Source organism: Suillus bovinus, assembly GCF_016758785.1.
Source record: "Suillus bovinus strain UH-Sbo-P2 chromosome Unknown EDB93scaffold_49, whole genome shotgun sequence".
NCBI lineage: Eukaryota > Fungi > Basidiomycota > Agaricomycetes > Boletales > Suillaceae > Suillus > Suillus bovinus.
In genome coordinates, this window is record NW_024542105.1 from 209,372 (window position 1) to 220,699 (window position 11,328).

Sequence of the window (11,328 nt, forward strand, 5' to 3'; positions counted from 1 at the left end):
GTGTCGACACACGCTTGCATTTCATCTACGAGTACGGTACATCCTTCGAATTTGTTACGAATCATCGGTCTGGCCAAACGCAAACGCTCAAGTCGATTGACATCCGCGACATTAAGTAGCGCTCACTTGTGAGTATTCATGGTAGCATTCGTGCACAGCTACTGAATAACATTTTCATTCCGGACGCGCACTGATAGCACCCATCGGCATATCGTCTTTGGCTTGTCTCGTTGCCGGTAGCTCACCGCACCATGTCAGACCCACGATTTGCGCGGTTGAAGACTGACCCCCGTTTTCGACGCCCCAAGAAACATATCTCAAAAGTCGTAGTTGACGAGCGTTTCAAAGGAATTTTCGACGAAGACAAGGCGGGAAAGAAATCGAAACAGAAAGGCAAAGGAAAGGAAAAACTGGGTGCGTTTCAAACTGTATCTCCTGCTGCTTCTCACCTCGTGTTGCGTTCACAGGCCGAGTGGATAAATTTGGTCGTAAAATTTCTGCAACTCATGAAAAGGACAACCTCAGGCGGTTTTATCGGCTGGAACATGAAGAAGACGAGGAGGCAGAAGATCCAGCTTCCACGATACCTGACTATGCTCGTGGTGGCATCCTCATGGAGTCCTCCGAGTCAGAGGCGGAGAGTCAGGATGCAGGTGACTCTGACGGCGAGAGCGATGGCCCTGGATTTGTCACATTAGGCAGAGACCTTGATGAAGAAGGCGAGATCGATCTTGATGAGAGTACACTTGCCGATCTGGACGCACAGGCTGCCGCATATGCGAGGACAGCCCCGGAGGACAACAGTAAACAAGCTACGGAGAAAACCAGAAGACTAGCTGTTGTTAATCTTGATTGGGACTATGTCCGTGCAGCGCATCTTTACAAAATATTTTCATCACTTGTTTCGCCAACTGCGCCTGCCACCCTTTCGGTGCCTGTTCCAATGCAACCAAAGGATGAAAAGTCTCTCCAGAACACGAAAAGCGCAAAAGCGACGGTCGCAAGAGGAAAGGTGCTGAGCGTCCGCGTCTATCCAAGTGAGTTTGGGAAAGAGCGCATTGCAAGGGAGGAGAAGGAGGGACCGCCTGTAGAGGTATTCAAAAAGAAAATAGAAAATGAAGAGGATGTGAATGAACGGACGATTCACGAAACCGGAGACGGAGCGGACTACGATGAAGACGCTTTGAGAAAATATCAGTTGGAGAGATTACGGTGCGCTATCTCCTTGCATATTTTTGGTGCAATGTTCAATGAAATGCTGAAAGGTATTATTACGCAATTGTTGAATGTGATACTGCCGAAGCTGCTGTACACATCTACAACGAACTTGAAGGTACCGAGCTTGAGCGTTCCGCAAATGTGTTCGATCTCAGCTTTGTGCCCGATGAGATGGCATTTGATGAAGAATATCGGTGAGTCCGGTGCGATATTATTTGTGAACATTCTTCTAACCAGAGACATGTACAGCGATGAGGCGACAGATGATCCTGGAACACAGTATCGAGCAGTAGAGTTCGTGACAGATGTAGGGAAATTTCATCGTTATTATGTATTTCTCACTCGTTCTGCACTCTTCAGGCTCTTCGTCATTCGAAAGTTAAGCTCACGTGGGATGATGATGATCCAGAACGCAATCACATTACTAGACGACCACTAACCAAAAAAGAGATCGAAGAAGCCGACTTCAAGGCATATATTGCATCATCATCTTCCGAGTCCGATAATGATATAGATCCTGTGTCAAAGAAGAGGAGCAAGAAGAATGTTCAGAGAGACAAGCTTCGCACATTGCTTCTTGCCGGAGATGACGACGAACTTCCAGAAGGGTGGGGTCGGGATGACGACGCAGGAAATCATGACGATGTGGACATGGAGATCACGTTCACCCCTGGTCTTACTGAGACCAAAAATCCCGAAGACGAGACAACAATGGAGGCATATCAAAGAAAGATGAGGGAGAAACGTAAAAAGAGAAAGGAGGAGGTCAAAGCAAATGCTACCACAGTCACGAACAATGAAAGTGGGGGACAGGCTGGGAAAAAAGTATCTTTCGATGACGACTTCTTCGAGGGCGTAAGTGGCAATGGCAGTGAGGGAGAATCGGAGGCAGAGAATGCATCGGGGTCGGCGAAGCAGATGTCAAAAACACGGGATGTCGACAAGCCAGTGTCACGCAAGGAGACAAAGTCAGACGTCAAAGTCGAGAAGAAGGGAAAAAAGAAAAGGGGAAAAAAGAAAGTGGTCGATGATGATGATGATGATGATGATGATGATGATGTCCAGGATGACTTCATTATCGACGTTAAAGATGATCGATTCAAGGCAATCCACGAGGATTATCAATTCGCCATCGATCCCAGCAATCCTCAGTTAGTACCTGTTCTTCATGTTATCCAACGATGCTGATTCATTCACAGCTTCAAAAAGACGAAAAGTATGGCGGCATTTATTGACGAACGAACCAAGCGCCAAAAAAGAAGTCTCCCTGAAGATGAGACAAGCGAACAACTCCCCGCAAAGGCGGATAACACCAGCCTCAAAAATCTCGTTGAGAGCGTCAAACGGAAAAGTGCAGCGGCCAGTCAGGGTGGATTTGGGAAGCGGCGTAAGCTATAGCCTCGATTTTTCGCGGTCATTGCATAGGCATGAAAATCTACATGGACCACGGGATCAAATTGTGAGGAAAACCGAATTAACAGCTAGGCCTTGAATGTCAGAGCGGACGGCGAGGTGCGCTTTATTGACAGGCGTTCAAATATCCGCGCGTCACAATGCCATCTTCCTCGTCCAACTAGACTTTGGCTTTGCACCTGTAATTTCTACTCAACCCGACTCATGCTCTTCAACCCAGGGGAGGTCCCGACGGATGATCCTACTTAACCATTTATTTTTCTCCTTCATGAATATCGCACGCAACACGGCAACAGTACAATGCATTTGCTACGCAGCACACTTGCTATGGCTTCCTAATGATAAATGGAGGGTCTCGATCGCATGAATAAGCGCTCTCTACTTTGCTTCTGCGCGTCTCATAACGTCTAAGCTTTCGTAAAATTTTAGATCCAGATTCTGTCTTTTCAAAAAGCTCTGTACCATCGAAGTGACAGACCATCGATCCGCCACTTGCTTGCACAGGAGCAAGATAAAAACAACACTCGATCACCATCAAGTCTTTGAGTCTTCCTGCACAAATTCTTGATGTAGCAGCTTATCCCTCATGGACACATCTTATACTGAGACAACGTACGAACCTCGGCTTAACATCGAACATGATCATCATTAGGAGCGAGTTCTGCGAGGGTGTAGTTGAGCCTACCTCACATTTAAGTACAACATTTGATTGTTCCAGGTTCGAATGCAGGTCTCTCCCAGAATCGCTCACTATAAAATCTTCTCCAACTCACTTTTTTGAAGAACTTCCTCCCCCGCTTCTCATCCCTGCCGTTTTTGGTCCATCGGAGCGGCAGCCCCTCATACAGGGGGAAGCTAAGAAGTGCGCAGCAAGCGCGGGCGCGACGCAGGATATAGTGATCCAGCAAGTGCCGATAACATCACATTGGTCGTTTCAGTGTGGGAGCAGCCGACACGTATCAAGCGGTTTCAGGAGATGAAGCTGCCTAGCGCTAAGTTTCTAGAACAGGCCAGGGCGACAGGGGCTCTTGCATCGAATTAGGTGGCATTACTTGTGCCTACATTCGTGTAGCTTGGGTACACGCTGATGGTCTGCGTTCGTCTTTTTTCGAAATGGCCCTATGAGTAGTCAAACCAAACACACGCTCAAGATGTAAGATATATACATACGAAATACATGCATGCCAGTGCCATCATAGGCCTCTAAGTGGATACAGAGCTAGCAGGATAAGATGCAGACTAATACCGATTGTTTATATACACATGTGCTCACCAGAATTGATGTAAATCCATGGTCTCCTGCAGAGTTATCAACTGAACTGTCCCAAACGTCTACGGTCACCAACATCCAATCATTGACCGTCTCTCCCAGCTTGTACATTTATCCAAATCCCTCATCTCCACCAAGTTCTACCACATCCCAGCCCTCTTCCTCTTCTATGATACGTTCACTCACTGTTCTACTGACAGCTTCTTGCGCCGCACGTCCCGGCCGTATTCGTGCTGCCCGAGCAGGACTAGCAGCAGTGGCTTGAAGGACCTGAGCAAAGTCAAGTGTGAACGAGGGTGGGGTTGGAGGTAAGAGGAGCGGGGTGGTAGAGTGCGACCGACTGTAATGGATGATCAACATAAGAACGCGCATTTCAATGAAATGGATAGGCAATGAAGCAGGAAAAGACTCACCGCCCAAGCTCTCCGCTGCAACATACAGCCCACAAATTACTCAAGGCATCACCTGCCTGTGACAAGGGAATCTCGACGCCTTGGCTATGAGCGAGATAACACACGTTGTAGAGGAGCATCGCAAGGCCGGTGGTGAACGACTGGTTTTGGCTATGTGCTGGCGTCTGTTCTGGAGCTTCTGAGTCAGCTAGTGAGACGGATGGCGCTTGGGACGGCGAGGAGGGAGAAGAGGGAGAAGAGGAAGGATTCGAGGTGAGGTGCAGAGGGTGTTTGGTTGTCCATCTATCCGTGGGAGGAGATAATGATGAGTAAAGAAACTCAGACCGTAAGTACAGTAAGTTACGCACTTTGCCCAGGACTCAGTCCCTCGTACTGCTCCGATCCAAGGCATACCAACACCGAATCTTCTGCAAGACCACGAAACTTCGAAAGGGAGTTTGATGCCTAGGTAGAAAGTAAGAAGCCCCAGAAAGTGAATGGTATGTGTGATTACAGCGTTAATGTGATCCGGTGGGTATCCTATGATACGCCCTGTGTGAACTGACTCTTGGCGTAGTGAGTAATTGTAACGTACGTCTAACATCTCCCGGTACTGGAAGAACCAGTCCGCCAACAGTCCATTCTCCCCTTGCGCCTGGCCGGCCACCCACTGCAGGTCGTCCCCCCACTTCGACGACGTGAAACACCTCTACTAGTTCCTGTACAAGGCCTGAGCGTGCCCTGGCAATAGTTTGACTCAGCACAGAGAGCTCCTGAGATTCCTTGGTAAGCGTTTGTGACTGGGGCGGAAGGAGGCGTGCAGCGTGAAGTGTCCGTTTGCGCTGAGCAAGGGTCTCTCTGAGGGTACGAAGGCGGTCGCGTTCTATATCCCTTAGAACAACACATGAGCAAGGGTAAGACACGTACTATTATCACAGTCTCTTCTCACTTTGGCAAGGTTATCTGCTAATTGGTCGAGCCTGTAGTCTGCTCGTGCAATCTCTGCACGAAGGAGGCGACCAGCTTCAATAGACTTAAATGCCCGGGATGCACGAGCAACATGCTCATTTCTGTCTGAGGAAAAATGGTGAGTTTGAAGGCGAAAATCGCGTAGACTTTATGTCAATCAAGGTCAGCACGTCGGGTTGCATTTCATAACAGGTGTTTTACGCACTGGTTTCTCAAACAATTTGCGCAATAGTACTGACGTTGTCTCAGCTCGCAGTTCTTACACTCCATCGCATCTTCAGAAGGCTTCAAGAAGGATAAGTTTGGGGCGAATAATGCAAAAGTACGACGGCGAACAAAGTACAGCTGGATGACGTAAGATTCACTGTTGCTAGGTATTATGCAATCATGATTACCAATACATACACTAAAGGATGTGGATGTGAATGACAGGCGCCGAGATGAGCGCGGTGGGCACCCTCTAGAACGACGAAGTAGATCGCTCCTCATGTTTCTTTCACATTCCGTCGAAACAGGGCGTTTTGGGTAAAGTGGTGCATGCATTCTCAGGATGGTACTGATATTTTATTAGTGAAGAATGCCTCATTGCAACCACTTTCGGAAATTTGCGACATGAGTATTGGTACTATTGGAAGAGAAGAAACGGGAGTCCGAAGAGACATGTTGGCAAAGTTGGATAGTGCGTTTACATTAGGGATAACATCCTTTGCCGCACTGAATTCGACTCGAATTAGACGAACTTTTCAATCGATATGAGCCGAGGTACTCTCTGGCAGCTTTGTCCCATACCCATTGCATATCGTATTGTGGAAGTGAGTCTTAACTCAATCAAGCCCAGGTTCCTGATTTAACCCTGATACACGACATCCAGGACAACGTGAAGTTTTCTGCGAAGTTTCGCGTGGTTCGGGGAGTTGGAGGATGCGCGAGCATAGAACTACGAGCTTTCGTCAACTCTCGTCCAATGGTAATATATGCCCGAGAAAGACATCAATGTGTGTTGATGCGTGTTGCCTCGTTGCAGAAAGACTTGGCATACTATTAGACATATTCGGTGTCCAACAGCCTGTCGCAGGTGATCCAGGTGACAGATACTTCTTCCCCTGGGATGGGTCGGAACACTCCGAATTCAGTGGTTTTCTCTCAGTCGACATTACCCCGCACGCTCCATGCTGCCATCTCTGTAACAAGATGAGATCCAAAACTCGATGTTTTGGTTGACAACGAGTGCTCCTCGTTCTGCGAACTGTTCACTGCATTTGCCTTGCGTCGCATGCCTTGTCACAGAAGTCAGACAGTTGCATGCTGAACATCGAAAAACACATTTCACGTATATTGTCTGGGCAGAGGGGCTTCATGATCTCTCAATGCAGGACAACTTCGCAAACCCACTGCATATTGGCTATGAGATCGATATGTCCTCGGGCTGCCTGGCCTTGCGTACCAAACTCGGAAGATTGTTTCTCTGTGCCGGAGTTTTCGTCAAATGAGTCATCAGACGTGCGGGTCCTCGCTGTCCTTATCGCTGGTGGAACAGCGCGGCGGGCCAGATCACAGTATTATGTGATGAGTCAAATATAGCTTGGCTCGCAGTATGATGAACGTCAACTCGGGATGTTGTGGTCATACGGTGAAAATTTAACCTCCCTTCACCTTGATATGCATCTGCTTGAAATCACAATCCACAGGTTGACTCGCTCCGACCCGGATCGACTAGACTACCAATGCCAACCCTCTCTGTGGCATTCGGCTACCACATTAATGACAATGCTTCATATACATTTATCATGAAGATCCAGACTCTAAAGCTCCGGGTGAGTAAAACGCCGCGAGGGTGACTCGTGTCACTTATCCTCTTTTGAGGTTCATGTGCGCATCATACTGCGCAACAGATACAAGGTATCACACGGTATGCATCTGGCGTACGTGTTATTATTCAGGCTCGCTTCAGCATCGCTGGGTACCTCAGCCCTCCACGTAAAGGTACAGCGAGCGTACCCACGAGGCTATCGAGGGAGTGGTAGCGAGCATTCTCACACCTCGGATCCGACTGTTCGGAGAATGCCTAACTTCATGCCAAAGGCACCAGCACGTGCGCCCCTTCATTGTAACTGCCAAGACCTGCAGTCTAGGTGCAGGTAACGCCACTGAAAATGATCGAGTACGTGGTATCTTAACGATTTACGAAATGTTGGGTTTGGTGATTGAATGGTGTACGAGATGCCTATCTGGTCGATCGATACGACACGGCCAATGCCATCCATCGTGGCTCGCATATGCGCGCGCAACCACCGCAAAGGATCTGGCCTACTCGAATTGGATTTGTGGATGCTAAGTGTCCAAGGTCCTCATTCGCCTGTGTTGAGTCATGTTGCATAGGATTGCCTATCATATACGTGTTTCATTTCGTTTGCACGTATATCAGTGCATCCCTAGCCTCATGATATCAATACATAACGACGCGTGTGTTCACGCAAGCACGGATCAAATCAGCCCCTAATATGTGTTTGCTGTGCGTTGTTGATACAACCAGCGCTAGTGCCAGTTCATACGATCCACGTCAGCCTGCCATGGTGGCGGCATAGAGTCGGCATGTCTTTCATATTCCTAATTTTTTTCACTTACCGACGCTCTCAAAACAATTTCTAAATTAGATTCAGGAATCGATAATCTACTCTCTATCTAGAAGTCGAGAGCAAGGTAAGCGAGACATTAATTTGCCTTGTTCACGAATGATTCTCCTGAACTCATCCTGCATCTCATCCCCTTAACCAGCGAAGATTCTGATAGCGGCAAGCCTTGTGCCTAGTTCCATGAGAATCTTACAAATTGAAGGCAGCATTGGTGGGATACTTTTGTTTCATAGATCAAGGATGTACGGCATTCCGCAACAATACTGTCAAAGTGCTGCGAAACGGGGCAAGTTTTTTTAATGTGTTGTGACCATCTGTGAGTATCTCCTGGTGTTGTAACCTTGCATGCCAGAATAGTTTTTCCAAATTTCTCCATCACATGATCACAGCGCATCGCCTGCTTAACACAGTTTAGGCGGTGTATTTACTCCGCTCCGTCAGTGTTATGAACATCATCCGTACGCAGTAATGCGTCCCTGACCCTCGACAAGTTCAGCCGCCGGCGGGTCAGGTCTTTTACCTTGCACTTCCAAAAGCTAACCTACAGCGCCGCATCCAACCCCACCGGTACCCGAACTAGCATCTCCTACCAGTTCTACTAAATTTTAATGGCCAAAATCACTCAGCGCTCCTCCGCCTCAGCCAAACCCCCACAATAATCACACTACATCAAATCGCTAAAATCCCGCTGGTAACGCATCATCGATCTAGCGAGGGTTAAAGATAGGCGTATAAGATTGGTCGGAGCGGATGCGTCGAGCTACGTTACTCTAGGTCCTCGTCGGGCAAAAATCCCTCTGGTTCACTTTCTGTGAGAACAATGATCCGAAAACCAGACCCCGGGGTCCTACATATCCCTCGCAATTACCTGGCACACGACCAACGCAGCTAGAGTTGCCATCTCGTAAGCTTCTAGACAGGACCCATCATGCTCAAGAGTCGATGTTGACAGGGGCTTCGATCCCTTCCATCATGTACATGTATGCACACGTCTAAATTTTTACCTGGCATGCGACCGACACAACTAGATTTGCTATCTTGTTGCGCTTCTGTATCGGACGTTGTATTCCCTCACGTCCATGATAACTTTGGCCATTCACTTTACACATTTTCGTCTGCGACCTTCCCAGCCTGCCCTTGACTAAATTGGCCAAATAAATTTCCGACCACGTTGTGCCACCTCTTTGGTCGAGCTGCAACGCCCTCTCCTCTTGACAGCCAAACTGCAGGGTCTTGACGCCTTGCAATTACCACATACCTGGCGCACGACCAACACCTATCTTTAGCATGCGCCCAAAGTCCTCGAGAGCCGAGGACGACGACTCTTCCGTTAATACGCACGTCAAGTTACTCGTATTAACTCCTTAACTCCGCTCGACTCGACTTACAGCAGTGGCTGACACCAGCTTATGTATGGAGTAACGTCACCGCGGAGACTTTGGGCGATTACCTGGCACGCAATCAACGCCACCGATTTGTGCACCTCCCGACTAAACACTGGCAGTTGACGATGATGACGACTTTCATCCCATACCCATTCAGGAACTACTTCTAATCTCCTCTTAACTCGGCTGCCGGACTTCAAGTTGCACTAGACGAACTAACGAACGAACGAACAACGGACAAACGTCACGTCCTTGTCACCAATGTTCGTCGAAATATCCATCAGACTTGTCACCACGTCGGACATGAAATGGTTTTTTTAAAAGATGAAATAAAAAAAACATCTCGGACTACCGCGGCTCCTCGCTTTTGGCTCCCTGACCCTATTAAGCGAAGGTATCTGATGGATTGTCTGTCTGTCTGTATGTTGTAGTGAAGTTTTTTAAGTTGAATTCAGACTTTTCTTCTCCCCTGGCAGTGCGCAGCAGACTCGGACTCATTTTCGCGTCGTAAGTATGAGGTTACCTCGAGTGTTGTTACTACATCTGCTTGTAACAAACCTTCAAGTTCAAGTCAGGCATTTCTTCTACTTACCCTAGTAGCGTGCTTCTTCTCGCATCTGATATCAGATTATTTCGAGCGTTGCTATTATATATAATTCATATGAGCGTCTGCAAGTTCTTTTCGCGTCTCATGGTTAATATAGATCAAGTGTACAAGTCAAGTTCAACGTATTATGCAGATAATATTAGACCGGGCCCATGGCGAGGCCATCATATGGGCGCTCTTCTTTTCGCGTCACGTCCGAGATATCAGATCATCATGATTATAAGGTAACAGCCTTACGACATCCAGCGTGCATAATTGGAGGGTCATTTTTTGAGCTTAGTAGCTCCCCCATAGCACAAAGTCAGATGCGGCTACGTGTATATCATGTCACCAATATGCAATCTAATAGTCGTGAAGAAATCCATGCTGATAGCCACAAGTAGATCAAAGATCCTGCCCAAGGATCTACATCAAAAAAACCAAAACCCCATCAAAAAAAGAAACAACGAAAAGAAGAAAGAAAGAAACAAGGTAAAGATGGAACTACACTGCTGAAGGGTATGATGAATGCATTGCGACGCATAAGTCCATGATGGAATGAAATAAAAAGTCAAGTTGGGATGATATAAAGAAAAGAAAAGCACGGCACAAGGTGAGATGAGGCGGGAGGGAGAGCAAGCGATCGTGGCTCCTCTCAGCACTGTAGTACGGAGACGAGGCGAAAAAAAATGATGCGAGTGCACTGTGTAAGACGAGCGCGATAAGCTTTGGGATCTATGCGATGTTAAATAGGACGCACCGATACCCTCGTTACGCAGGTGACAAGATCGTTGTTGAATACAAGTTATATGCAGAGGGATACATGATGTATGAGTGGCGATTGGGGATGAAAGGAGATACCGAAGTCGACCGGGGGAGATGGAAGGGCTGACGGTATCATTGCTAATCCGGGCTTGAGATTCAAAGCCGAAGCTGAAACCTTGCCTCAATTGACAAAGACAATTCCCGTTTGATTTGATGGACATAATGATAATGCCCGGGGTTGTCCACGAAACATCGGCAAGCAAGAAGTCAAAGTGCCAGTGGTATGGTGCAATGCAGGGACAAATGAACTGATAAGACGGGTTCTAGTTCTGTCTAACGTCAAACAGGAGCCCTGCACGACGGATATGAATGGTGACGATGCAAGGCGCTTTGGCAAGAATGGATTTGTCATTCGAGTATTAAATGGACGCTAGATGCAACGATTGAAATGGCACTATTACAAGGATGGACTATTTTCAGTACAGGTTGCGGATAGATATGGAGAGGAAGTACCATGAACCACCATTAATCATTCTCTAGACCACGAGGATTCGAATGCCCGCGTTTCATGACGAGATATCATCCCACGTCGAAGAAACGGCGCCGGTGTAGTGAGGACAGCGGTATGCCCCCTGACGGTATGCACGATCCGGGAGGGATGTGTGATGAAGTAATATGAACAATATAAGCAGGGATA

General features: G+C 47.7%; 3 protein-coding genes across 3 annotated transcripts; 1 reads left to right on the forward strand and 2 right to left on the reverse strand.

Moving 5' to 3' along the window:
- The first annotated feature begins 18 nt into the window (after positions 1-18).
- On the forward strand, positions 19-2,943 carry EDB93DRAFT_650462 (uncharacterized protein). The gene is made up of 7 exons (XM_041456982.1): positions 19-128; positions 198-414; positions 468-1,212; positions 1,266-1,412; positions 1,468-1,525; positions 1,579-2,369; positions 2,418-2,943. Exons 2-7 carry the CDS (start codon positions 252-254, stop codon positions 2,614-2,616), a joined length of 2,103 nt encoding a protein of 700 aa, XP_041305368.1. The 5' UTR covers positions 19-128; positions 198-251; the 3' UTR covers positions 2,617-2,943.
- A 569-nt stretch (positions 2,944-3,512) lies between these two features.
- Positions 3,513-5,605, reverse strand: EDB93DRAFT_650473 (UV radiation resistance protein/autophagy-related protein 14). The gene is made up of 7 exons (XM_041456983.1): positions 5,468-5,605; positions 5,221-5,408; positions 4,889-5,176; positions 4,662-4,833; positions 4,315-4,596; positions 3,802-4,241; positions 3,513-3,750 (listed from the first exon to the last, which is right to left on the reverse strand). The coding sequence occupies exons 1-6, from the start codon at positions 5,530-5,532 to the stop codon at positions 4,013-4,015; spliced, it is 1,224 nt and encodes a 407-aa protein (XP_041305369.1). The 5' UTR covers positions 5,533-5,605; the 3' UTR covers positions 3,513-3,750; positions 3,802-4,012.
- Positions 5,606-10,206: 4,601 nt separating this feature from the next.
- On the reverse strand, positions 10,207-11,098 carry EDB93DRAFT_650636 (uncharacterized protein). The gene has a single exon (XM_041456984.1). The coding sequence runs from the start codon at positions 10,850-10,852 to the stop codon at positions 10,298-10,300; it is 555 nt and encodes a 184-aa protein (XP_041305370.1). The 5' UTR covers positions 10,853-11,098; the 3' UTR covers positions 10,207-10,297.
- Positions 11,099-11,328: the final 230 nt, after the last annotated feature.